Raw genomic sequence first — 26,834 nt, 5'->3', positions numbered from 1 at the left:
AAGGCAGGCCGGTCTGAGTGACCGTGGCGGTGTGGGGAGTGACATTGCACCTCGGCTGCCTCACTATCTCCTTCTGCCCGTCCAGCGCGTTGCACACACACACCCCCGCAGAAACAAAGACCGAAATCCGGGTCACACATCCCAGGTGACAATGTCAGGGCGTCCTGAAGGCTGGAGGCGGGGGGGAGGGTAAGAATCCGAGCTGCCCGGGGTGCATAAGAAACCGCCGGACAGTCCAGTGCATGGAGCCTCTGCCCTCTCCCGCCTCGTGCCAGATGGGGCGAACAAGGGGTCAGCGCAGCCTGCTGTAATGACACCAACATAGAAACAGGATCAGAGATCAGAGCCCCTGCCGGTGGCTGGATTTAGCTCCTGCTCCGCTCTCAGCACTGCCTGGGCTCCGCCATGGCCTCTGTCTCCGCGCTCTCCTCCGGCCCCCTGGCCACGCGCCTCCTGATCGCTGCCTTGGCAGGTAAGAGCACGGCGACTCCGGTGCGCGCGCCCGCTCCCGCAGGCTTCCCCAGGGGCTGTGCAGAAACCGGCGCCGGCAAACGGGAGCAAAGCCTTACAGCTGCCCGCGAGGCAGCACAGCGTTAGCAGCACCCTCCTGCTGTAGTCTGATGGTCTTCACATTGTGCATGATTCTTCCCAGGCGCTTATCGGGCTGTGCGGCTACTGGCGTTGTTCTTGTGCTTCGGCTCTCCTCTGTGTGCATGCAGTTACTCAGGAGCCTTATCAGAAGCAGACCATCTAAAGAAAGGAGGACGTGCACAGGAGCCTTGTGGCTTCTGTCCTGTCTGAAAGTGCTGTAGGGGCTTTCGGCTTGATAGATACAGCCAGGAGGCTCATTTCTGTTGCCTTTTCTGTGTTTTAAAGTCGGCCGACACTGCAGCATGGTTTACCAGGTGCTCTTTCCAGATGTGTATTAGATTTTGGCTGATACAGTACACGTTTAAGGTGTCAGGGTTTTTTTTTTGTCAATGCTTTTGCAAAACTAGAGTGGAGAGTAAAAGCGCAGCCTCTGAAAGCTTCGGAAAATGTTTTGAAATTCAAAACCCCAGGCAGTGTCAGAGAGAGTATGGATATCCCTAAGTAAGTGAACTTAACACATGAAACAATTTTGTTTATCAATCGTACTCCAACTAAATAGACACGGGATTCAGGGCCCATAGGAGGAGAAAAGTTTTCTTTCTTCCTACATTTTCTACAGTTAATAAGATCGCCCTGCTGCTATTCTAAAAGTGGAGTCATATAACATTGACTGAATTTACACAAGCTCTCGTGTGCAGGCGGTTTATTCTTTTTCATAACCACATCAATTAACTGGACATTATTAAACCTGGCCGAAAGACAGATAGGTGCAGTATTCTGTTTGCACTGCAGCTGTTGTTTTCTCTTCTTGGTTTGATTTACTGCTTTGACTGAGGGTCCCCTTGTGTGCCTGTTTTAATAACTACTGTGTTTACGAAGATCTTATTCATACGTGTCCCAGTCTAAACAGTGGTTTCTCTTTACAATCGGCATGTCTCACCAATATCATCAACTGTGGGTTTAAACCTCAGAGTATCTAATAACAAACTCAGTGCCCATAAGGTTAGTATAAAAGCCTGTAAATCCTAATTTAATGTAGCAGGTGTATGCAGAAAGTTTAGATTAATGTGTACTGCACGGCTGATGATAAAGCATGTGACTTGGTTTCTAATTTTAGAGGTCTACTTCTAGCAGCTCATTGATATTTATAGCCAGGGGAATAGCTTCAATACCTTGGCTTTACAAACACCCTGGAGTGGCCCTGTCAGCGGAGCAGGTCCTGCTGCCAGTGGCTCCTGGAACAATCGAGGCAGTGTTCAGTATCTGACAGCTGTACCGAGACAGGGAGAGATGACACTGAACCCCACTCCACACTCCTGAACAGGCTGTTCAGTGCATGGAAGTGCCATTTTCTCGGGTTGAGGTGATTCACACTGTCTACTTCTTTTTCAGTTCAAATGTTATTTTCCCTGGTCTTTTCCTCTGCTTAACTCCCTGAGCTGGTACCTGCCTTTTATAGAAGTGAACTGAATGTGCCTAGCCCTCACAAACACCGGGGCTGCTGTAACTGAGGAGGCTCTTGCAGGGCAGCGTGGTCACAGACAGACAATGGTTCTACAGTGGAACCGTCATTCGGTGTCCTGCTTCACCGACAGCAGAAGCTGTCGACTCCAGCTGTAGTACTTAATATTACTCCAAACACCAGGGAAGCAGAGACACAGAGAAAGCTTTTGCCATCACCTGTTGTGAATCTGACAGAAGTGCTAGTTTTGGCACTGTTTTGAGCTATTCCACACAAAATCCACTTGATGACAGTTTTGCACAGGAACGACAGCAATCCCACAGTGATGAAGACGAAGAGCACTCTCCAAAGTGCCATGATGTGACGCATGTTAACTCCAAGTGGAGTGGCTAGTACAGGTTCTGTCATGGTTTTTTCTTCAAACCTGAATAACAATAAAACAATGCCTGCAAATCAAAAACCGATAAGCATGGTACTGTACATGTGTGTTCTTTAAATAAAGGATCAACGGACGTTCATTCCTGTTTGTCCTTCATTTCCCAGCGGCTGCTTTAATCCTAGTCAGCCATGTTGCTGACGGAGCCACAGTTCCCAGCTGGACGGCTGTTGCGAACGCCGCAGATGACCCTAAAACCGAGGGTTTGGGGACGCCCCCCAGACCGGTGATCTTGGGAGCCCGGCTACCTGACAACAGCACGGAGCAGCCGACGCCCACAGAGACAGTGGGGCACTGGCTGGAGCAGAGCCCCCAGAAAGAGAAGGCGGTCGAGGGGGAGAATGTGGTCTTCTCCTGCCTGCTGAAGCCTCCCAGCCGGGGCCTGGAGGTGAAGTGGGTGAACCAGCAGGTGGAAGCAGATCTACAGGTGCTGGTGGAAAACCAGACGGTGGAGGGCGGGGGGTACTCCGGGCGGGCCTTCCTCAGTGGAGACCCGCAGGCGGGAGACGCCTCCATGACCCTCCTGAACGTGACCTCGAATGACTACGGCATCTATTTCTGCAACGTCACGCTGCCCAGCGGCGAGACTCTCAAGGGGCCTGGCACCAAGCTGAGCATCCGGAAAGGACTAGGTGAGTCCAGCTGATCTTGGACAGTCTGTGCAGGGGGACAGAGGCTCTAGGTGAGTCCAGCTGATCTTGGACAGTCTGTGCAGGGGGACAGAGGCTCTAGGTGAGTCCAGCTGATCTTGGACAGTCTGTGCAGAGGAACAGTGGCTCTAGGTCCGAACCCAATGCATAACCAACCTTCAGAGGACTATATTAGCTTTAAATGGATGAAAACTCAGACTGCCCATAACAGGAGCATGACAGCCGACAACCAAAACAAGCGACAGTCGCAGAGCAGGATTCCAGTGCAGAGCTGAAGCTCTCTGGAGCCGTGACAGAGAGTGCCGGAAATAGAAAAGAAAAGGAATGTCTTGGTGCAGAAAGAGGAAAGATAGGTTTCTTCAAAGGCTTTATTTTACATGACTACAGAAGGGTCCGGCAGAGGAATCGATTTGACCTGCCCTGTCAATAGCTGAAGATGACATGACCCATGCTGATGGATTGCTAGATCGCTTTCTGAATAAAAAACTGTTAATCTGCTTTAGCCTGATTGCAGGAAAGACAGTTCTCCCCCACAGAGTGGTGCTGCAGTGGGTTCTGAGGATGCAGTCAAGTTGCCAAGTAAGAAGAACAGGTCAGGCAAATGGGAGATGCTGAGGATATTCCCAGGAGGACACAATTTGAGAATCTCTCTGTGTCCTGCTTGCACCTGTGATGATATATTGTCAGGTATCTGATAATGTCAGTATAGCACACTTTAACACACCAGTATTCCTTCAGGAAGTCGAGACCCCAGCTCAAGGTATCATAATACTATGTGGCTGCTTTAGATTCCTGTCTGAAGCTGCTGACAGTGACAACAGTTTCGTTGCAAACTATAGAGCCAGTCTGGAGGGGTGCAGGCTACCCCGAGAGTGGCTCTAATCCTGGGGTGCTCTTCCCTGCTGCTGCCCGGCAGGTCTGTTCGGCATGGAGGAGTCCGTTGGCACAATTATCGGGGTGGTGGTGGCGGCCGTGGGGGTGATGGTGGGACTGGTGACCATCATAGTGCCGCAGTTCCGAGAGAAGCTCATGTGTCTGAAGAAATGAACAGATCGACTTCGGGTGAGTAACCGAGATCGCCAAGGTGGGCAGCAAGCACACTTCCTGTCGCCATCCCTGATGGGTGGGCGCCAGTGGCTACCCCCTGCCATGTGATTGAAGGACACAGGTTCGAATCTGGTCTGTTCCACAGAGAAACAGATCTCAAGGGTTCCGGTTTTCATTCTGAGAATACTGCTTGTGCAAATATCCCCAATGTGTAAGTCCCTATTTTTTAAATTTAAAGAAAATAAACATAACACTTATATAGTGCTTTTCTGGACACTCCACTCAAAGCGCTTTACAGGTAATGGGGATGCCCTCCACCACCACCACTGTGCAGCCCCACCTGGATGATGGGACGGCAGCCATAGCGCGCCAGAACACTCCCCACACACCAGCTCTCAGTGGGGAGGAGAGCAGAGTGATGAAGCCAGTTCAGAGAGGGGGATTATGAGGAGATTGGTAAAGGTGGATTGAAAAGGTCCCTTGATTCATGATAAATGCAAAGATTAAATTTCCTCTTATGGCTCCTTTAAACTCTTTCTGCTGTCTTGGCCGGTTTTGGGGACAGGTTCACTCTGTGAAAATAAGGAATAAAAGGATGTCCTTTCTCTCCAGCTCCCTGCACTGAGGGAGCACTTGGAGAGCTAGACCTGGGTGGGGGCAGCTGGGTATGTTTGATTCCTCCTCAGCCCACGTGTATATAAAGCACCCCAGGACGTTTACGTACGTGAGCTCTTAAGGAGCCATGGGCCAGCATGATGTCTCATCCACTTTAGGCTGTCTATGTCCCAAAAAAGTCCCTGGTGCCTGAGGGTTCAGGTCGGCTCCATTGTTTGGCTGTCAGACTGGTCCCTGACGTCACTGTGGCTCGTGGATATTATTAAGCCTGCCCTTTGGCTTTTTTCTCTGGCTGACAGGCCCCCGGAGCTGTGCCAGGAGCCGGCTGCTCCCCTGTCACGTCCCCAGAAATGTCCTTGGGATGATCTGGGTCAGGGAGAGGAGTGACAGCTGCAGGTGACACAGGGGCCGGTGGGGCAGCTGTCCTGCCTCCGCATGCAGCAGCAGGCGGGTAGTTTGCCCCCCTGTGTAGAGGGCAGCCGCTCGAGATCTCAGCCCTGCTCCGTGTTACCTGGGCTGGAGTGGACCCGTTATTGTTTAAACACCCTGGTTCTCTGTGCCCGGGGAGAGGGGTCAGGCTTCACACAATTATGCTGAACTCTTCTGTCCCGGGAAAGGTCCCCTAGATCCCTAACCACAGCTGAGCCGTCATTGTCGATGTCTGTCTGGATTTGTCCGGCCGTGTAATTCTGGAGGGGCTGCCGAGAAGGACAGTTTGTGCACCAGTGTCATTGCATTGTCGTTTGCATTGTTCTTATGGCAACCCAATAAACAAGAGTTAAACAGAAGGCACAAGGTATCTTATTGCACACTCATTTCCCCCGGACAATACGTTTTGTCCTTTAGAAAGTCGTTTTTATTCGTTAGTGTCCTGTAGTACTCAGGAGGGTGCTGGGAAGAGGGAAACTGTTTTACTTTTCTAAAACTGAATGTTAATACCAACAGAATTGAATATTTTGTTTCCATGCTCTGTGTTAGGGATACAGTATCCGCCAGTATCGTATTGTGGAGGAGGGAAGAGGGTGTTCTTAGTGGTTTTGTTCCTAAGCTCTTGCACTGCTTGTGTTTCCCAGGCTGAAGAGGCTGGCCGGAGGTCTGCGGCGCGTGGACAAACCCATTCCCAGTGTTCACGCCTTCAGCAAACTGATTCGTCTGACTCGAGACCCAGTACTTGGGGATCGGTGCACAAAAGGTGGACTTTTTAAAATAAAAACAGATACCATAAAAAGATGCTCAACAAGACCAGCAGGGTTAAAAAAGTTAAATATTTATTAGGATGTTCTTGAAATAAACTGTTGGGTTTTGATATAAAAGGCTCTGAGAAATTTTGATTCCTCTGACAGAAACTGAGTTTTTATCGAAGCCCTAACAACCCCCATCAGTACATCCTGAAAAATCGCATTTCATGTCTAGCTTTTATATAACTTTAATACTGGGTGTTGTTTTCAAAAGTCATCTGTGAACTGTTCATTCTTCACTTAGCTGAGCAGGAATGTGGCAAGACGCTATTGTTGCTTTAGGTATCCGGTTAAATCTTGTTCCGCCAGGCAGCACTGCTGATAGCTATCTCACTCCTCCTACAGGTATGGGCCCAGATTAGTAGCTGTCAGTGACCAAAAATGTAAGTCGTGACATCCACCTCTCTCGTATCTCGAATACAGCGGATGGCTGTATCCTAGGGTAGTTTGTCCCGTTACCCATCTACGAGATGCAAGAAGGAAAGAAATGTTAATTCAGCTGACAAGGGGCGCAAACCGTAATTCCACTGTAATTATTCTACGACAAGAAGGGACTGCTTTTTGTTTTGCATATTCATTCTTTCCTCTCCGTGCACCTTTTTAACTTTTAGTGGGCCATCCAATTCCAGAACCAGCACTGTTCCCATTAGGAAATGATATGTTGCTCCAACCTGCAGCTCTTCCGTGATGCTGGTTGGCAGTGTGAAGCCAGAAACTAATCTGGCAAGCAGACGTGGGCTGGGAGAAGACAGACCCATAGGGTTTACTCCCAGAAGTGAATGTTACTGGCTCCACACTTTGGCTAGAGCACTGACTGCTCTGAACACGATGCACTACATTACAATGAGCGGCCGTTTCTTTAACACCCTGTATATACAGTATCTCCCGCCCCATCTGCCTTGCATGATTACTGGGTGATGTGACTACTGGGGAAGAAGAAGGAGGAGAAAATGACTTCCCTCCACTCCAGCATGGAGTGCAGAACAGAGCTGCTAGACAGCGCCAGACCCCAGCTGAAAGGGTCTAAAAACTAAATGCCCTTGATGAAACTATGAACGCTGTTGTCCTCTCCCTCTCTCCACTGGAGGGCGCCGTTGAGGCATGCTTGCACGTGAGCTGGGGTGACAGGCAGATACACAACCGCACTGAGCTGAATGCGGAGGGGCTCCAGCAAGCTGGGCCTCGACCCCTGTTCAAACCCATGGGCTCAGGACCCATTAGCTGGTAGCTGTGTCTCAACCAAGGGGGAGATTTAAGAGCGCAGCAGGTCAGGAAACTGGAAGGGCAGCTTAACACGAAGGGTTGTGATGGTCTGGAACACACCTGACGTAGTTTTCTTAGGATAAGATCTTTGGATTAACTATCAGGCACCCAACTGGCTAGGTGGGTCAAATGGCCTCCTTTTGTATGCAAACCTCTTGCCGGATTTCTCTTGCATATTGTCAGCTCTTCTTCTTAAAAGGCTTCACTCCTACATGGCAGCCCCTTTATCCACACCCCGCCTCAGGTTGTAAACGTTTTGTAATTGTTACTCAAACAGATGGAGGGGTAATTGATTTGTTTATGCTACAGTATTTCTTCTCCTTTGCAAATGTACTCAGGAAAACGTATAAAATTTGCTTCGAGACACGGAAAACTTCAAAGACGCAAATGTAGCAAAGGGTGACCCAGGTTAAGACAAAACGAGAAACTCGTCTATTCTCCCCCATTGAAACATTTTTAGAATTAAAGGCAAATTTTATTTCAAGGTAGCAAATCACAGGAAAGCTTTGCATTAGTTTAAAATACTTGAACCATGATCCAATTTGTTAAAAACTTTAGCAATGTGATTTCAGTCATGTATGAGGTGTTAAGCAGAAGGTCCAGCTGCTTGGAAATAGTGTTTTTTCCAAAACACCACAAAAGAGGATAATCAAAATTTCCTCTCTTGGATGTGGGACTGTTGGTCTAATTCCCCCAGTTTTCCTATACTTTTCTTTGCCCGGTCTGTCAGGGGTCACACCAGGCACTCACTCCTCACAATAGCTCCAGGACAGACTTGTCTTCTGTAGAAACTGCTCTCTATAACATGGACACATGACAACACAACGCCAAGAATAACAGGCAAACCAATTAGATCTGATCACTTTATTCTTTGGGACTCAAACAACTTAACACATGAACCACTGAACAGGACATGAAAAATGTGCACCTCGGCGCACAACCACACACACAGCAAACACGATTGACTAAACCGTGAAAAAACAAACAGAAAAACACCTGAAAATACAGAACCACAAACAGGCCTCTGTAGCCTGCCTGCAATAAATATACAACTGTTCCATCCCTTGTTTCAAACTTGAAACATCTGCAGTTTTTAAGTTATGACTATTAAGTTGTTTTTCTTTATAGAAGGAACATCAACAATAAGTACATCCATTGTTTTTTTTATTTATTTAAATCTACAACTAGATCTATGAGATGATAGCAACGCCAAGTAAAAAAAAGAAATGGAAATGTTTTGAAATCAGAGCTGGAGAGTAAATGGGCTTCAGAACCGCAATGTTGAACTGGAACAGGGACAAGAGGGAGGGAGGGAGGGAGAGAGAGCACGCTGTGTGGACACAGACTGCGGTCAAAGAGCAGGACAGCGGACAGCCGCAGAGAGGGGCGGTGGACATGAGGCACTGCAGTGTCTCGGTCCCTGTCTGGGCCTGTGCTGGGGGTAATGGACGCTTCTGACAACGGCCACTGCAGCAGACCACTCAAGGTCAACCCAGTTGGCCAAGTACACCCTTTATACCCCTTATTTAGTTCCTGTTCCTAACTGGCCATTTCGCCTCGTCTGTGCTTCTGGCCATACTGGAGAAGATGTTCAATAAGTTTCACAGTTTCAGGTTGTAAAACTATTTTGTCTGAGCCCTCAGGTCCCCCTGTGCATTCGAGCGCTGCAGGTATCGAAGTGTTCCTCCCGGCGGCCTGAAACAGTGCTTCCTCCCTCCCGCATGGACGTGCGTGGAGACTGCACGGGACGGGCCTGGGGCGAGAGGCACACCCAGCTGGGCCGCCCGTCCCTCGCCCTCCGCCTGCATGACCGCTCGCACGGAGCTGGGGCCTGCCTCCCTGACACACCCCTCGGCGGGACAGCAGGCCTCAGACACCGACGATCCTTTCACACGACATAAAGGCAACTCAACACATTTTAAATCTCAACAGAATTTAAAAATTTCAAGAAGGTTAGGAGAAGGTTATAGAGTTTAGGAATGTACAGCTGTGGGGGGGGGGGGGTTGGAGACACCAGGGTGTTGTTTTGCTGGAATACTGCACTGCACAGGGAGCTCCGACGCCCGCGGCGCTGTCCTGCAGGGGGCGCTAGTCCTCCAGGCTGCGGAAGCCATTCTGCATGTCCTCCAGCAGCTGGGCGTAGTCCGCCTTGATCTTGGCCTCCCCGTCCTTCACTGGGTCCTGGAACACAGCCGGAGGCATGGTTGACACCGGACCAAACACTCTGGCCTCGGCCCGCTGAAACTCTTACTTTACTGTCCCAGGTGGGAACTTCGCTTTGCAGGCAGGATAAAGACACGGAGGCACAGCGCTTTTAACACAACACGGGCCCCCTAAACAAAATTAGGGACAAACTGTCAATTGTCCAAATTGAGCAACTTAACAGCTGTGGGACTAAAAGATGGCTTGGTTCTACTGCACTTGAATCTGGGCAGTTGAAATCAAAGCCCAGACGGGAGGGGCTCAGGTTCACCATGCAAGGGGTGGTCACGACGCCAGCCCTCGCGCAAGTGAGTCGCGGATTTTTAGTGCAACTTGACCCGCGACACGTTAGGATAAGTTAAACGGCACGGGAGAGGTGCCGGGCCGCCTGCTACCGAGGTACCTTGAACTTCATGGAGCTGAGCTTGTAGAGCGTCTCGCCCATGTGCTCGCGGATCATGGCCCAGGTGACCTTGTTGTCGCTCTGCGCCGTGGACTCCACCGCGTGCCGCGCCATGTCGTAGAAAGCAATCATGTTGGAAAGGATGCCCACCGTCTTGTAGAACGGGCAGAACCTGAGGAGAGGGCGACAGGGCGCGAGTTAAGAGCCTGGGAGCGCAGTGGACGCTGCCCGCTCACGACGGCACAGGGACGTGTCCGCAGACCTGAGCTTGACCAAGAAGGAGCAAGCATGGCACCACAAGCCAAGACTATACCAATCCTCAAACATCCCTAACCCATTCCAACAGCTGCAGGGCTTTCCAATAATAATAATAATAATAATAATAATAAAATCATAAAGCACCCTTAGGAACCCAGGGATGCTGTACGTAATGATAAAAAATAAATAAAATAGAACAAGAAACTACAAGACAAACTGTAAGACAAGCAGACATGGCTCCTAGTAAAAAGGTGCATTTTAAGTTTCGATTTAAAAGCCGTCAGGGAATCTGCCTCTTGAAGAGACCTAGAAAGGGTATTCCATAATAATGGAGCAGTGACAGGAACAGCGGGGTCACCAAACTGTCCCTCTTTCAGTCCCCGGTTACGAGCAGAGGACCAGCCTCAGCTGAACAGAGCCTCTGGGAAGAAGTATATACTGCACATGCAGGAGCTCAGAAATGTATAATGGGACCAGTCAATAATTCAGCACCCCAAAAATGAATGGGTACAAATGTTCCCTTTGTGACTTTTTATGCCCTCGTACAAATGGGCCAAAAACCCAGACTAAACTTCTGCCAAAGCGGAAGGCGATTCTTTACCTGTCATACGGTGTGTAGCCGTTCTGCTGCAGGAAGTCATCTTTAATCAGCTTGGCCACTTCCAGCGTGATCTTGTCAGACTCTGCCAGAGAGGCCTACAGAAACACAACCAGGTGAGAAAAGCCGACAAAAACGCTCAGCGCAGATCTGTGCGAAAGGCGAACAGCAATGCCAAGGTTTCTGGGGCTGATCTCTGGCTGTAGTCGGCCCCGGCAGGAATGGCCTCAGAACAGCTGCAGGTGGCTCCCCTTCCCCTGGGAGAAGGGGCAGAGTCTGAATGAGGAGCTGCCCTGAGACTGAACCCCAACTAAGCCTGCGTCTGTATCACAGCTGTGCAACAGGGCTCAGTGGCCCCACTGCTCCATGGGCGAGTGGTCCAGACTGGAGTCAAGTGCTGTGCAATGGGAGTCTTACTGCTATGACAGGGCACCCCTATTGCTCGGGGTCTTGGAAGCCCCTCTCCCTGCTGACCAGTGACCCAAGCGGTGCTGTCCAGCAGCTCGGTCATGGAGGCCCCTCTCCCTGCTGACCAGTGACCCAAGCGGTGCTGTCCAGCGGCTCGGCTCCCCCACAGCTCACCTTGCCCACCAGCTGCACGATCTCAGCCAGGTCCTCCTCCTCCTGCAGGATCTCCTTGGCCTTGGTGCGCAGGGGCACGAACTCGGGGAAGTGCTTGTCGTAGTACTCGTCCAGCGCCCGTGTGTACTTGCTGTAGCTGATCAGCCAGTTGACCGAGGGGAAGTGCTTCCTCTGAGCCAGCTTCTTGTCCAGACCCCAGAACACCTTTCAATTAACAAGTCAAGAGCAAGACAGAGAGAAAAACAGGGAGACAGAGAGAACAATAAAGGATAAATGAACACAAAAGAACAATAAAAGAACACAGATAAAGGATACTGTGAACCAGTGACCATAGGTACTGCACATCTAAATGTGCAACCTCTATGAAAAATGAGCATGTGAGAGCTGTGCATGGTTACCTGGACTATACCAAGAGTGGCTGAAGTCACGGGGTCTGAGAAATCACCACCAGGGGGCGACACACTGAAAGAGAAGACAAACTTTAGCAAGAGCACAGGGCTGAAAATCACACACTGATTTTACACACACTGGATGAATGGAAATTATTCCGCGTCTTCTCAGTGACGCTGAGATCATTCTAATCCAGCATCTCCAATAAGAATTTTTCCCATGGAGCGTCAGCGTGAAACCACTACCTTCAAGCCCAAGAGGAGACGACCAATCAAATCAAACACGAGCGCACATGAACGGCCCCCTTTGCTGTGAAAGAACGGTCTTAACCCACTGGACACTCCAGCTCTCCTCGTGTTCCCTGGTCTGTGCCAGCTTCTCTACTGGGGGGGGGGGGGTGAGGGGGCGCTCTAAAATCGTCACTGCTGTATGAGAGTGAGGAGATGTAGTTTCGGGGGTACACTTACGCTCCCACGATGCTCACGCTGCCTTCTCTCTCCGGGTTACCCAGGCATTTGACACGGCCAGCCCGCTCGTAGAAGGAGGCCAGGCGGGCGCCCAGGTAGGCAGGATATCCGCTGTCTGTAAAACAGCGAGCACACGTTTCACAGAACACCTCCGTTTCCGGTTCCGATCAAACCGACTCCCAGAACCAGAACCAGAACCAGAACCAGAACCAGCCACGGCTTTGCAGAGCAGCATGCCCAACAGCATGAAGCGGGCGCTTCTGTGGGCTTAGGACTGCTCAACTAGACAGAGAGCTTCCTCCTGTCAGCTGGTTATTAGAAACCTGTGGCCCAGACTCTGACCCATCATTAATGCTGAATCATGGCAGCGGACAGTTTTGAAACCCAACTGCTTTTTATTTATCTACAACACAGACTCATATCTCAACATAGACTGTCACGATAAAGACCGGTCTGAAGAGGTCTTCCCACAGAAAGAGAGCACAGGAAGATAATGAGATGAGATGATACGGCCCCTCTGTGCTGTCCCGCAGCCGGTAGAGCTAAAGGGAGGGATCCCCACACACATGGCGAGCGGGCAGCGGACTCACCAGCAGGCATCTCCGCCAGACGGCCCGAGATCTCCCTGAGCGCCTCGGCCCACCGCGAGGTGGAGTCTGCCATCATGCTCACGTTGTAGCCCATGTCTCTGAAGTACTCGGACAGCGTGATCCCTGCGGGGGGAACCGAGAGAGACGGACTCACCCTCCTGTCTCCCCAGGAAGCAGCCCGACTGTACGGCTCTCTGCCAGGCCGCTTCAAGGATTTCGCCCAGCACCTCCCACACTGGAGGCCCGAGACTGAGCTGCACTAAACTGATGAATGAACAAGTGCCACTGTGTGTGTTTTTTTGCCAAATGCATATTGCAGCCATAGCTTGTGACCATATGCACTGCTCTGTTTTTCAGGCAAAAGACATTAACTAGAAACAAAGACCTACTGGTGCTAGAAGACTCTTCCATTCTTAAAAACCATGCCTCATGAGGGTGTTGCTGTCACCTACTGGCACGGTGGTATAACTACACATGTGTCTAAACCACTAGAAACGCCCGATTTACCTCTAAACAGGCTGTTATTCTTAATGTGCTCAGCAGGTGCCTTATTCAGGAAAGCAACCAATAAATAAATCAACAGAAATTCTAGCAGCTACATAGGTGCCTTTAAAAGACAGATGAACTATGGCATGTTGGGTTTGTTTATGATCAAAGGAAACATTATTTCCATGAAAAGAAATCTCTCTGGAAAGCAATTCTGGTTAATAGTATTAATAGTATTAGAATAAGGCAGTGACTGGCAGCGGTAAGTCAGTGGCATTGGCTGGGTATTGCTGGATATTGTGCACCTATACACACTGCTACTGTGTAGCAGAAGTTCAAGTAGGGAACTGCGTCAGCGTGTGGAGGCTGCAAAGGGACAGGTAAAGGTTAATTTCATGCTGAAATGAAAAGAAAAGAGATGCAACATTTCAGCTGTGGAGCTTTTACACGCCTGAAGAAGGCTCCACAAATGAAAAGTCATGTCTCTTTTCCTTTCAGCATGGAATAAACATTTACCCCTTACTGTGTAGCAGTGTAGTTTAAGATTGGTTATAATTGGATGTGGAGATTGTCACTGCTTGCAACTGGCTAGTGGGTACCACTGGAGATAGAATATGGGTTGTACTAGTGGAGATGGAAGCCGGGTTATGATTGGATGCCGTGTGCTTGTGCAGATGGAAGCAGGGTTATGACTGGATGCCGTGTGCTTGTGCAGATGGAAGCTGGGTTATGATTGGATGCCGTGTACTTGTGCAGATGGAAGCCGGGCTGTGATTGGATGCCGTGTACTAGTGGAGATGGAATCTGGGTTATGATTGGATGCCGTGTACTTGTGCAGATGGAAGCCGGGCTGTGATTGGATGCCGTGTACTTGTGCAGATGGAAGCCGGGCTGTGATTGGATGCCGTGTACTAGTGGAGATGGAATCTGGGTTATGATTGGATGCCGTGTACATGTGCAGATGGAAGCCGGGCTGTGATTGGACGCCGTGTACTTGTGCAGATGGAAGCTGGGCTGTGATTGGATGCCGTGTACCTGTGTAGATGGAGGCTTCTCGGGCGGCCACAGGCATGTTGGAGGTGTTAGCAACCAGCGCTGTCCTCTTCATGATGCTTTCCACCTTCCCATCCACCTCCATTGTCAGCTAAAAGCACCACAGGAAAAGAAAGCGTGCATTAGATTTAGTCATATTAGTCATCAAACAACTTAGCCAGTTAACTTTAAACTAAAGGCTCGAATGAACAATTGGAGAACCCAGAACCAGTTCTTCATTGCACTTTATTTATCCTAACACCATATTATTTTATTACTCTATTCCTAGTCATTCAATGAACCAAATACCATGCTGTAGCATTCACAGATACTTCTACATGTTTTCTCAAAATCCTCTTGAATGCAAGCAATGGAAAGAACTTAAAGTACTATTTTCCGAGCAGGGCTGCAGCGTAAAGGGACTGTATTCCCTGAAGACGGCGACACGGAAGCCCAGGGCTCGGGCTGAAGGACAGCTTCCGGGGGGCCTGACCTCGGGGAAGTCGCGCAGCACTTCCGACATCTCGTTCCCACGCTCCCCGCAGCCCACGTAGATGATGACGTCGCTGTTGGAGAACTTGGACAGCGACTGCGAGATGACAGTCTTGCCGCAGCCAAAGGCTCCTGGGATGGCGGTGGTGCCGCCCTGCACACACCTGCACCCAGAGAGAGAGAGAGAGAGAGCAATAACCTTTCACCTCTGACCTTTCACCTCCAAGGCGTGCTGCTGACAATGCACAGGCCGTGCAAGCCGGATATATAAAAAAGTGCAACTCACAAATAGCCCCAGGTGGCCACCTGTGCTCCTAACTCAACTGTATTCTCCAGTCTGTAAGAAATGCCGGCTTGTTTCTGCTTTTCAACACAATGCCCCAGTATGAGGATAAGGGGTCACAGTGCTGCAGGAACTGCATCACCCCTGGTAACATCCAGAAGTATGGGGGTGTTAACCCCAGTGTCTGGACGTGCACAATCTGACCACCTTAAATTCCTCCTCTTACTGGACTGGTGAAGCGATTTCTCACGTCTCCACACGACCTGCTGTGGAGTGGGGCTGCTGGTGCAGAATGGCTGCCAAGTGTCTCCCAGGTGGCACCGCTGTGATCTGGGCTGGCTGGGAACTCACGGGAAGAGTGCGTCCAGGACCCTCTGGCCAGTCAGCAGGGGATGGTTGGCGGGCAGCTTCTCAGTGACCGGGCGCACCTGTCGCACTGGCCACACCTGGACCATGGTGAACTTCTCCTTCACGCCCTCGAACTCCAGCTCCAGCACCACGTCCTGCGCAGGGGGGCAGCGGAGAGGCAGGCGGGGAGAAACAAAGTGGTCAGTGCCTGCAGGGAAGGGCTGACTGGACACCCAGGGGTGCCGGGCGCATTTCGAGCCCCGCGTTCTGCACGAGCAGCCTACCTGCTGGACATGTTTGCTTAGGACTTACGCGGTGAGTTTACTCCTGCACTGGCGCTGCTGCCCCACGGCAACAGCAAGGGAAATGGCCTTTGCTGACAGAGGCCCTAAGCGACAGGCGGCCCGATGGCGTAACCGAGCCCGAGAGAGCCTGGGGAGCGTCATCACTCACCGAGATGTCGTAGTGCCCCGGGGGTGCAACGTAGGTGACGGTGCCCCTGTTCCGCGGCGGCAGCATGAGCTTGTGCTTGATGAGGGAGTTCTCGTACACCAGGCCGTAGATATCGCCACCGGTGATGTGGCTGCCCACCTGCGCGGCGGGGGAGAGGGAGGAGCAGTGAGAGGCAGGAAGCGGAGAGTGGTGCTCACCGTCACCGAGGTGGGAAAACGGAAAGGAGGCCGGGGGGGGCGGGGGATAAACGTCCAGAGACGGCCTCACCTTCAGGTTCTTGAAGGGGGTGAACTCCCACTTGATGTCGTGGCTCAGCGAGCTGATGTTGACGCCACGGGGGATGTAGATGCTCTTGGTGAGATCGTTGATGTCCTTCAGGGGACGCTGTATGCCATCAAAGATGGAGCCCATGATGCCGGGGCCCAGCTCCACCGAGAGGGGCTTCCCCGTGCGCAGGACGGGGTCCCCCACCGAGACGCCGGCTGGCGGGGTGGGGTTAAGGAAAGCGAAGGCCAGCGCTCTCATGGGCCACATTCACACCACCCACCTCCTCACAAGACCAAGCTGACGCCTCAAAGGCCTTAAGCCACAGCAGTCCTGGGGGGCCGCAGTGCCGGCTGCTTTTTGTTCTCCCTCTGCTGTTCATGACCTCACTGAGCTGAACATTTGCTTGGATCTGGACCTGTTTAACTCTTTCCAAAAGTCTCCTGGCCGTCAAATTAAAGAGACTTAGGGCACCTGCTGGGTTCTGGCCATCATGGAAATGTGCATCTGTGCTTCCCAACCATGGCCCTGGTGACCCCCACACTTGCTGGTTCTCATTGCAGCCCACCTTAAATAAGCTCATCGAAGCTTCAATTGATCTAAGAAGCCGCTTCAATTGTAGCAACATCTGCATTTCATTTCTAGTCAGAAGTTGGGCATTTTATTTCCACTCACACAACAGAGCGGTTCAAGACTCCAGCATGTCTAAGAGCTGGGAACAAACAGTTCAGATTAATATGTTGCTATTATTAGGTCAATGAAGGGTCTGACTCTGGACCCCAGCAGGTGTGTGTGTGTGTGTGACCTGCGTCCCTGGTGCTCAGACCGGTGCTGGAGAGCAGCGGCGATGAGGTCAGCGAGCCGCTGCGCTGGGCCTGCCAGGCCTCTCGTCAGGATACAGGTTTCTTCGTAGACCTGGATGGTGGCCATGTCTCCCTCCAGCCGGATGATCTCGCCCACCAGCTCACAGTGCCCCACGCGCACCAGCTCGTACATGGCTGCGCCCGCCATACTGGTGGCCGTCACCACTGCCGGCACAAACAGGGGGAGCAGGTGCCACCGCCAGTTAACGCCAATTAACTAGAAGGTGCTAACGAGCACCTGAAGTGAAAAGGCAGGGCTGGTATCCCCTCCCCCCAGCTAAAAAGAACTTCATGTTGGTAAAATATTTAAAGGGAACAGGCCAGTAGATGAGTTTAATGCCAGGCAAAACTAGCAGGACCGAGATGCTCACAGTCTTTGGCTACAGACTGTCAAGAAGGAGATCTGCCTCACTTCACTGTGGAGAAAACCAGATTCCTAAACTCGACCAGGGAACGTAAAAATAACTGCATGGGAAGCAATCTCAGTCATTTTATTTTATCATCTTAGCTCAAGTTATAAATGTATAGGATTAAACATCATACCCATGTTATAATGTTCAGTACTAAAGATTATAATCAGATTAACGGTTTATTAATTTTAGTAAAACAAGATTAAAACAATAAACGGCAGAGTTGTTACGGAATTTATTAAGCTCTGTTAACTGATGTCAAGGACCAAAAAAAATAAAGTCAGATGTACCGATAACTTTGCACCAGAAAGTACTGGCCCAAATCAAGCACTGATCCTAATGACCACTCTATTGAGTGTCTGAGAACACATAAAAGCACTGAATCATCACTGAAATGGAAGTGCAGAATGCCTTAATCTGTCTGCAGTTATACTGACATTTACAGCAACATGGCTGCAGATTAAAATTAATTTTGAAATTATTCTCAGAATTAGTTACAGTACAATTGACTACAACACAACCATTCTTTGTTTTCTAGCTTGCTTATTTCTTCAGCTAGGCAGTCACCAAAGAATTAATCTTTAACAGGACAAAATCGGGAGCAAAAAATATAAACCTGACAAAGGGGAGGAAAAAATAATTTTACTGTTAAATGTCAGCCTCCAAGAATGATCCAGCCAGTGGGTACTGTACCTGCCCAACCTGCTTGCCTACAGTGAGGCAGAACCTACAGTGACTCTAATTATTACCAATCTTTTTGCATAAACGAGAACAAACTGTCCTGTTGGCTACGTCTAATGCACTATTAGAAGCTGGAGTTCTAAAACTGTGATCAAGGCTACTTTATACTGCGGTAGGTCCAGATTACATCAGAACTTTGACCTGCTACAAAGATCACAAATAAAAAGCTGGGTTTTTCTCTGCATGGAAGTAAGGAGGCCCAAGCAAACAAGCCTCCCATCGCAGTAAACGGACAGAATACAGGCTCATTTCAACATATTAACTTCAGTATTTTTAATTGGATCACTGTATTATTGTAATCATTAATCACAGAGGTTTTTGCATATAAAGCAACGTTATTTCATCCAATTAATATGATTTTCGTGAATGTGAGCCGTTTAGTTTTGCCGATTTGTGTCTGGGCGCGGGCAGGAGCAGGCCGATCCTGCGATCAGTTACGCTGCCGCACCCGAGACAAGCCGGAAAGAAAAGTGACTGACCAGGTCCCGACACCCCATGCACGTATCCAAACTCGCTCTCCCGCTCTTCATCGCGGATCTTGGGCAGCTTCGAGAAATCCATCCTGGTAATTTAAATCTGGAACATAAAAGGAATAAACGGAATTAAAAAAAAAATAATCAGTGGTGGCACAGCTCAGCAGAGTCTCACTTCACTGCAGCGTAACATGGAGAGCTAAATCTACCCTTTTCTCTAACGTAGCCTATTTGATTCCAAAACTAACAGGTCACAATGTTTTTATACACAACATCCTTCTGCATCCGTGTTTGTATTTTTGCAGCACTCCTGCTTCAGTCTGGTTTCAGGCACTGCTGTCCCCTCTGAACTGCCTGCGACTGGCTGAAGCCCACAGAACCCAGAACACAGGGCAGCTAGTTTAACAGTTAGTTTACGGAGCGGTGGCTCTGTGGCTCAGGATCTGCGCCTGTGGCTGGAAGGTTGCCGGTTCGTATCCCGCGGCCGGCAGAGGAATCCAACTCCGTTGGGCCCCTGAGCGAGGCCCTTAACCCCAGCTGCTCCAGGGGCGCCGTATAAATGGCTGAACCTGCGCTCTGACCCCAAACTTCTCTCCCTGTCTGTGTGTCTCATGGAGAGTAAGCCGGGGTATGCAAAAAAACAAATTCCTAATAAAAAAAAAGAGCAACAAAGCTCGATGCAATAAGGCTATTCTAACCATCTAACTCATGTGGCTGCTTAGAGCTAGTAAATAAGAGAATCTCATCCAGATGGTCCTTGAAGGAAAGGGCATTGACTTCAACATGACTGGGCAGCTTGTTCCAAATCCCTACCTCCCTTTGCATTTTAGATGCTTAAAAATGTCCCCTATTGTCAGTTTTAAATTCCTCATAGTTTCCATGTGTGTCCTGTTTCGTGATTCATTGTTGACTCAGTAGTCTATGGGTTATCTCTGTCTATACCATTGAGAAATAAAAGAATGGGGTTCTTTTCGAGACTAATACAATTTTAATTCTTAATTTTCAATTCTTCCTACAATTTTAACTTTAAATCATAAAATTCTCATTGGCTTTACTGCTTCTAGACGAGAGCCTACAAGACATAAATGAGGTGTCAACATAAGCGTCAAGGTTCTTCCTTGAGTAGGTAGGAGGTTTTTCCAAGAATGGATTCTTGAGGCTCACCGTTTCCAGTCTTCTGTCCGGAATTTTGTTTTTGCTACACGCATGGAACGTTTTTATACATGCACGTACAGAAGTGTCATCAAGATGAGTCATATTCAAGATCTTCGTTCCTTCTCATCATTCTTCAATTACATTCAGGAAGATTTAGACATAGTCTACGGCTTCTGTAGCCTTTGCTGATAAACTTAACCAAATCTGGAAGAGCACCTCAATTTCATATAGCATCCACTATCAAGATCTGAAGAAATGGGAAGCTTCTGTAATGTGTGGATGACGAAGCCCATTCTGGACCAGCCCATGTGAAACAGTGACCTTACATGCTTCCACCCATGACACTGTGGGATACAGCTCAGGCCAGCGCCCCAGCCTTCCACCACCCCCCTTCCTGCCCTCCCCTCCCCCATTCGCACGGCCTTGAGGAAGGTAGCAGGGCCATGTAAAGTCAGGATAGGATGGCAGGGTGCACTGTGTACGGACAGCTCACCGCTCTCATCCAGGCCCAGCACAGGGGAACCCCCAAACTGGAACACGCAGGGGAAGCCACAGTAACAAATCACCACACATATTAATGGACTTGTTTGACAAAGATCAAAGCCTAGAATGACTTAACCTGCGTATTCACAAGATCTTTCAGTCCTATATGTTGTTATAGGAGCAGATGCACGTCCTGCGATAAGCAAAGTTCCACAGTTTTTCCCTGCAGTAACTGTTAATTTTTTTTATTGTTAAGAAATGGAGCCTGAAAAATTTTACATCACCTCACAGATTGCCATTCATCCTTTAAGAAAAAAAAACAACAGTTTGATTCACCAGCTTCATCCCTGCTGCTCTTGATTAAACTGCAAGAACAGGAGAAGAGGGAGGTAACCACTCACCCGGAAGAGTCCGACTGCAACAGTACACTAAGCATACACACACAGCTTAAAAAATGAGGCTGGAGCTGGATTTCAGCAACTGGTTTTGTAAACTGAATGCTGTTGTTTCCTATACAACACATGACAGACCTGGGGAGGTGAGAGATTCAGCTTTCGCTATCAGATTACACAGTTTCTGCTTGCATATAAAGAAAACCAGAGAACAGATCTTGCGATGTGTCAAAAGCTTTTCAATCTGGTTAATGTAGTCTTGCAAATGTCTCCCAGAAACAGAGTAATAAAAAACAAAATATTGTATAGGTAGATCAGATCCAGTAATCAATACAACCTTTCTATCTCAATGAAGACTTCTTAGGCAATACACACCATCCATTTTTAAGATGTTGGCGAAATAGACTGCATTTACTACAAAAGCACTGGACTGTAAAAACCCACTGTCAGAACCGAGTGAATAAAAACCAGTATTGCCAACGGGTGACTCACTGCCTCATTCCATTTAAATAGCTGCTTTTGATTTAAAGAAGTCTTATTATTCAGGCATCAGAAAATACCATTTAGCGACAATAACACTTGGCTAGCATTACATAAAATGATCCAACATCTAATCAAGAGACAGACAAACCAGGCTGCGGCCTCCCACGACTCTTTTCTGGTATTCTAGTGCTTCGCAGTATGTTATGCACATCCATCCACCTGGTAATCGCTAAATAAACAAAACCAGATGACTGACGGGAGACGTACACAAACAGATAGATCTGAACCGAGCCCAGGAGCGGGGAGCCCCTCAGAGCAGGCACCTGCGTGCTCCAATCCAGGCCTTCCGCACAGACGCAGCGCCAGCGCATCACTCCAGCGCCACGCAGCGATTCTCCCGGCAAGGTGACCAGCGGCTCACGCCTCCGATGGCTCTCATTTGTTTTAAGTTCCATTTTTTTCCCCAATGATTCTGCATTTATAGCACGGAGCCTGACCCTGTTCACAGGAACGTGACAAAAATGCTGGGCCTCTCAGAGCAAAAGCACAATGTAAAAAAAAAAAAAAAGACCACTGCGGCGCACCACCACACGATCTGTGTTAAGAATACTCTGCCAACTACACCGCGCTTGGCTGGGGCCCTGTGCCTGGATCTTACCTGGAGCCGTATAATGAAGCCCGGCTGAATTCCCAGCCTTTCCCTGGGAAACGCAGAGCTGCTGCTCCGAGGAAGACGCGACTGTAGCCGCAGCAACAGCAGGGGATCACACAGCGCGTGCACACACACACACACACATACACACTGTCAGCTGACCCGCTGACTAATCTGAGCTCTCGCATCCCACTCAAGATCAGACTCTCCCCCTCCAACCCCCCCCACACACAATCTGGAGCTCTTCCCCTCTGCACTGACGCTGCGCCACGCCAGCGCCACTGTTCCTCCCTCGGTGTCCCCAACAGCCACGGGCCCCGTTCGTCACAGCCAGGCATCGCCCCCGGCCCCGTCACGAGGGACAGCATCACCAAAGGACACTACCAGGCCCCCTGAAGCCCCAGTCTCGCAGGCTTAGCGGGGACGCAGGGACCTCCACAGTTTTGGTGTTTATGTTCAAGCCACATGTAACCTCTCTGTAATCATCATCACTGCTCTTTGGTTCAAGCGGTCTCTGGGTCGTAAGCGAGATGAGTAAAGTACGCATTTTAAATATGGTTACAAAGCACTTTACATTCTTTAAAATCATCAAGAACAAAAGCACTGAAAACTTCAAGTCACTGTGTTATATCATAATCGCAATTAAGCAAGAACTGGATGGTGAGGTGTGGGGAGGAGGACTTGTTTTGACCAGTTCAGCAAAAGTTTTAGTCCAGACAGCATCACCACCTGAGGCACTGATCTCCCCAGAGCTCAACAAGGCTGGGCCTGGTCCGTACTGGGATGGGAGGCCACCAAGGAAAAACCTGTATGTGGTGCCGGTGGACCAGTAGGTGGCACTTTTCAAACCTCTTCCCCAGAACGCTGACAGGGAGACACCATGTTGTAGGAGATGCACCCATTCCTTCAGATGTAATATTAAAGCAAAGGTCCAGACTGCTTGGCCATTAAAAATTCATTAAGCATTAAAATTCATAAAGGGTCATTAACCCTGGTACTCTGGCTCAACTCCAGTCTGGACCTGTACAACCTGTCCTTAGATTTTACTCCTAGTTCAACTGGAGGAGCAGTTTCTCGCTCCTCCACCTGATCTTCTGTGTTGGTAAGATGCAGACGCCAACCACATGGGAACTGTACTTTAATGGTGGATGAGGTGGACCCCACCATTTTGTAGAGAGCTTTCAAACGCCTAGGGATGAGAAACGCTATAAAACGACCATTTTTCAAAGAAGGGCTGGAATGAAATCTAGGAGGGGCTGTGACCCCTGCAGGCACGATACCTAAAGCACAAGAGAATCACCCCTCTTTCTACACACCCCCTTCCACAGTACTGCCACACTCGGACCGGGACATTCTTTTCTTTCCCTGCCTACAACTCACAAGAAGAGAAGCCTTCATTAAGCAGAACAGCCCAATTGATCCTTCACACCTTCACAGGCATGCCTGGTCATATCTGTTAAAACTGCAAAAAGAACAACAACAGTTACCACAGCTCGGCAGACAACTGATGACAAAAGAGAACAGAAAGTCCTGATTAAGGACAGATTTCCCCATGTTGCCACATGCAAGCCTGCACTTCCTGGACTGCAATCCATTACAAGAACCCGTCACAGCCATTTCTCCATCCACCCTGCCGCACTCGATGAGCTAGCGGAGGATCAGGAAGCTGACCTCTTTGTTATATACCTGACCTGCCACTACATGCATTACAACTCTGGACAACATGTGTTCAGAAATACCAGCACTTCCTCTCCTTCCTCAAGTGAGGTCACTTTACTGTCTATCTGTCTATGTTTTTGCAAAAAGCAGTTTATTCCTGGCCAGGGTTGTGGCAACCCTGCGTATATCCCAGTGCCAAGGGCACAGGGCAGGACCACGCGAAGGGGACACACACGTGTGCACAGGGGGCACAACTTACAGGAACCAGTTACACAGGTCAGGGTGACTTTGGAAGGAAGGAGGAAGTCAGGCACTGGAGAAAAAAAAACAACGTAAACATGGAAAGAACATGCAAAACAGATTTGTTATTTTACCAACGACGTACCTGCTGCACAGAAGACCTGTGCGAGAATGAAGTGTCACGGTACCTAACACTGGTTTCCTGCTGTACTGTACCTATCCATTGTGCTACAGGGCTCCTGCTACACAGCTCTTTGCGTGAAGAGAGCTGAAATGAAAGCCACGCAGAGATTTGAAGTTGAGATTTGGCATTGCCAACGCACTGGCTGGGCTGCTGGATGGACAGCCTGCATGATTTACGCTCACCCGTGTGGAGACCGACCCCCTGATGTGGGCTCCAGCTGAACGAATAATGAACTGATCGACAGTAAGGGGCTTTGGGAAAAACGTCTCACTGCTCGGCTCTCAATGTGGCACCCTCCCCCCTCCCGGTGCAGCTGTGTGATCAGGCACGGTCACGTGACCTCCTCTGGCTCTGACTGGTCAGTATCTGTGGTTGGGCTGCACGTTCAACCACTGATAATCTGATCTGGGCAGGGGTCTGGACACAGTCTTCACTCAACTTGGCCGTTGGTACAGTATTGTTGTCTGTTTTGTTAAGCACCTCATAAGACGTTTACTTGGAGGCTTTGCCCAAGATCAGCATGTTTGCGCAGATTTTGCGGCACAAATACAATCTGGTGCAGATGAACATGTGCAGGACACCAGCCAGCAGCTTTGGACCCCTCGGGCCATCATTAGACCTAAAGGGGGACCTTTGTTTATCCAACCCAGACCTATGCACTGAATCACAAGGTAGCGATTACATGACAGTGGAACAACTGCATAGGATCATGCTATAAAAGAAAGAAACATTAAAGGAACTTCCAAAATGGAACAATGCATCAGAGTCACCTTCTCATTCACGGTTATGACTCACTTACAGACAGTTTCCACTGATCTTCCGTCAAACCCACCAAGTTCACTAACACTCCACATCAAAGCACAGTAGTGCCAAAAGTGTAAAATTAAAATCGGGATCTTTGACCCATCCCTGAAAACTGCTCATACTTCATTCACAGGAGGGTAGTAAGCACATGCTCTTGAAGCATTCCTATATAAAAAAAGGCACTGGCTCGTTGCAATGCAGGTTCTGAAATTAGGTTCGTCGTGAGACTGACTCACCGCTGTGCTCCCCTACCACAAACCCACCCAGCCGAGGTTCTGTCACTCTGGAGCTCACAGTCCCGCTGCGTCACAGCGCACGAGGCTCAATGGACACCTCCAAGCCTCTGTCCAGCTTGCCGTCAGCGATGGTGAACCATCGCCAAATGAAATGAACAGGGCAGGTGACTCAAGGGAGTATTGAGGGTCCTCAAGGGCACAGACAAAGTCAGCCCAGTCGGCCTCTTCTGAACGAGCAGTGAAACAGGAACTAGAGGCCAGTGCATTGGAGACGAAGAACAGCAGGCACTCCTGTTTGCCAAGTCAAAGAGTTTCAATGAGTTCTACTATTACAGCAAGGGTCCTACTGTGCCAACAAGAGCCCATCTGGAAAGAAAGCCAGCAGGAGTGGGGGAACCCCAAAAGCAAAGCTGGGAACCCCTGCCTTATCCTGCATCACCCGGAATGGAAGACCATACTCGGGGCACATCACCCTTACAATATCCACACCACTTTTATGTAAAACAAAATGACAAAACTGCTAGACCGATCAGATGATACAAATGGACTACAATACAATACATCATTCATAATAGATCACTCCGTTTTCTACGTCAGATCATAGAATACATTTTAGGGGAATGCAGTTCTGATACCGCCCGGCATGTGATGGACCCCCATATATCTGTTACGCAGCAACTGTACACCCAGCCCCACTCCAGACACCCCATAAAGATGCTGAGCGCCCTTCGGAAAATTTCGCCCGGTCTGCTGACTCGATCACATGACGTGTCGATCGTGTCTAATACACATTTGTTAAGACGAGCCAACCCTCCGACAGAGCGAAGGCAACTAAATGCATAGACGGGGAATGAGACGGTCACCGCTACAGTTCAGTCCCGTAAAACAGGCCGATACCTCTGAGGTCTGAATCCGTTCAACAAAATCTAGTCTAGGGTACTTCGTCTCAGCAATACCCGTCAGGATACGTTAGCTATCCTCCATCGACGTAAACACGCAACACATTCTTAACTTGAGACATCTTTCCGCATTGCAATTATTCCTATTCCTCTAAAACTGAAACCTACACGACCCCTGGCAAGCCCAGCGGTATTTACCAGCAATGCGTCCGAAAACACGTTTGCACCCACGAACAAACCTCTGTTGCGCAGTGAACTCGCATCTTGACACTTCAAAAATACGATCGGCTCTGTAATTGTGATCGCTCAGATATTAGCGTTCATCGAAAAAGCGTAATCTAAAATTATTTCATAATACGGTATATCACACCGAGTCTCCATCTGACGAGCACAACATGCTAGCCGATATGGAAGAGTGTCTGCTAATAATTCAGACGCTTACTGGACTACAGTACGGTTAGGATGTTTTAATACGACTGAAGGACCGATGTTGCATTTTGTTTTCAATTATTTTTTTCACAACTGCCGTACAGTGCAATGGTGGCCGAGGACGGTTTCGACAGCTAAAAGAAAAAAACAAAAACGAAGGCCTGTGACAGTACTGCCGCACGAAGCGTGAAATGAAAATTGTTTTAATTTATTCACATCAGAAACCCGCAGTGTTTATTTTGCACATATGGATCAGCTGTCCAGCCTGTCACTTCAGCGGCGCATAGGTCTGCTACCGACTTACAATCTGCATTTCATTGAAAATGTAATTTAAGACACGCAGCAACACAATAAAACCGGCTAAACACATACAAAACAGTGATTAAAGAGTCAAATACCGTTACGTTACCTTCGAGAAACGAAATTATTTAAAGCTTTTTCTCTCCCTCCTCCAGCAAGGAACTTGTCAGCAAAGCGAGAGATCGGGGAGTCAGCTGACTTCATTCACCGCAGGCTGAACTACCCCTTCGACAGGAGAGGAAACTGACACCATACTGGCTCAAAACTGGATGCTGGGCTGC

The 26,834-nt window shown here is 49.3% G+C and overlaps 2 protein-coding genes across 3 annotated transcripts; one reads left to right on the top strand and one right to left on the bottom strand.

Annotated features, from left to right (window-relative positions):
* LOC107076676 (uncharacterized) lies at positions 1 to 6,114 on the top strand. The gene is made up of 4 exons (XM_015341229.2): positions 1 to 472; positions 2,597 to 3,121; positions 4,056 to 4,201; positions 5,875 to 6,114. Exons 1-3 carry the CDS (start codon positions 406 to 408, stop codon positions 4,184 to 4,186), a joined length of 723 nt encoding a protein of 240 aa, XP_015196715.2. The 5' UTR covers positions 1 to 405; the 3' UTR covers positions 4,187 to 4,201; positions 5,875 to 6,114.
* A 2,037-nt stretch (positions 6,115 to 8,151) lies between these two features.
* On the bottom strand, positions 8,152 to 26,795 carry atp6v1ab (ATPase H+ transporting V1 subunit Ab). Of its 2 annotated transcripts, none has more exons than XM_069189866.1 (15): positions 26,663 to 26,795; positions 18,644 to 18,740; positions 17,050 to 17,178; positions 16,154 to 16,368; positions 15,887 to 16,024; positions 15,437 to 15,588; positions 14,804 to 14,966; positions 14,314 to 14,422; positions 12,793 to 12,915; positions 12,203 to 12,317; positions 11,744 to 11,807; positions 11,346 to 11,549; positions 10,767 to 10,861; positions 9,908 to 10,079; positions 8,152 to 9,483 (listed from the first exon to the last, which is right to left on the bottom strand). In XM_069189866.1, exons 2-15 carry the CDS (start codon positions 18,723 to 18,725, stop codon positions 9,391 to 9,393), a joined length of 1,854 nt encoding a protein of 617 aa, XP_069045967.1. In that variant the 5' UTR covers positions 18,726 to 18,740; positions 26,663 to 26,795; the 3' UTR covers positions 8,152 to 9,390. The 2 variants fall into 2 exon arrangements, with proteins under 2 accessions (XP_069045967.1, XP_069045968.1); XM_069189867.1 differs by lacking the exon at positions 26,663 to 26,795 and adding an exon at positions 21,809 to 21,931.
* Positions 26,796 to 26,834: the final 39 nt, after the last annotated feature.

This window comes from Lepisosteus oculatus, chromosome 5 (genome assembly GCF_040954835.1).
Source record: "Lepisosteus oculatus isolate fLepOcu1 chromosome 5, fLepOcu1.hap2, whole genome shotgun sequence".
NCBI classification, from domain to species: Eukaryota; Metazoa; Chordata; class Actinopteri; order Semionotiformes; family Lepisosteidae; genus Lepisosteus; species Lepisosteus oculatus.
Note: the sequence above shows the minus strand (reverse complement) of the source record. Positions and strands in the feature narration are given on the sequence as shown.

What these genes read in the sequence shown, in the direction of transcription:
- LOC107076676 (XM_015341229.2), top strand. Translation starts at nt 406, where the DNA reads ATGGCCTCTGTCTCCGCGCTCTCCTCCGGCCCCCTGGCCACGCGCCTC. An exon ending in CCTGATCGCTGCCTTGGCAG is followed by an intron (nt 473 to 2,596) that starts GTAAGAGCACGG and finishes TTCATTTCCCAG; the next exon opens with CGGCTGCTTTAATCCTAGTC. An exon ending in GAGCATCCGGAAAGGACTAG is followed by an intron (nt 3,122 to 4,055) that starts GTGAGTCCAGCT and finishes GCTGCCCGGCAG; the next exon opens with GTCTGTTCGGCATGGAGGAG.
- atp6v1ab (XM_069189866.1), bottom strand. Translation starts at nt 18,725, where the DNA reads ATGGATTTCTCGAAGCTGCCCAAGATCCGCGATGAAGAGCGGGAGAGC. An exon ending in CCCCCTTCAAGAACCTGAAG is followed by an intron (nt 16,025 to 16,153) that starts GTGAGGCCGTCT and finishes CCCGCCGCGCAG; the next exon opens with GTGGGCAGCCACATCACCGG. An exon ending in AGCGTGAGCATCGTGGGAGC is followed by an intron (nt 11,808 to 12,202) that starts GTAAGTGTACCC and finishes CTTCTCTTTCAG; the next exon opens with TGTGTCGCCCCCTGGTGGTG.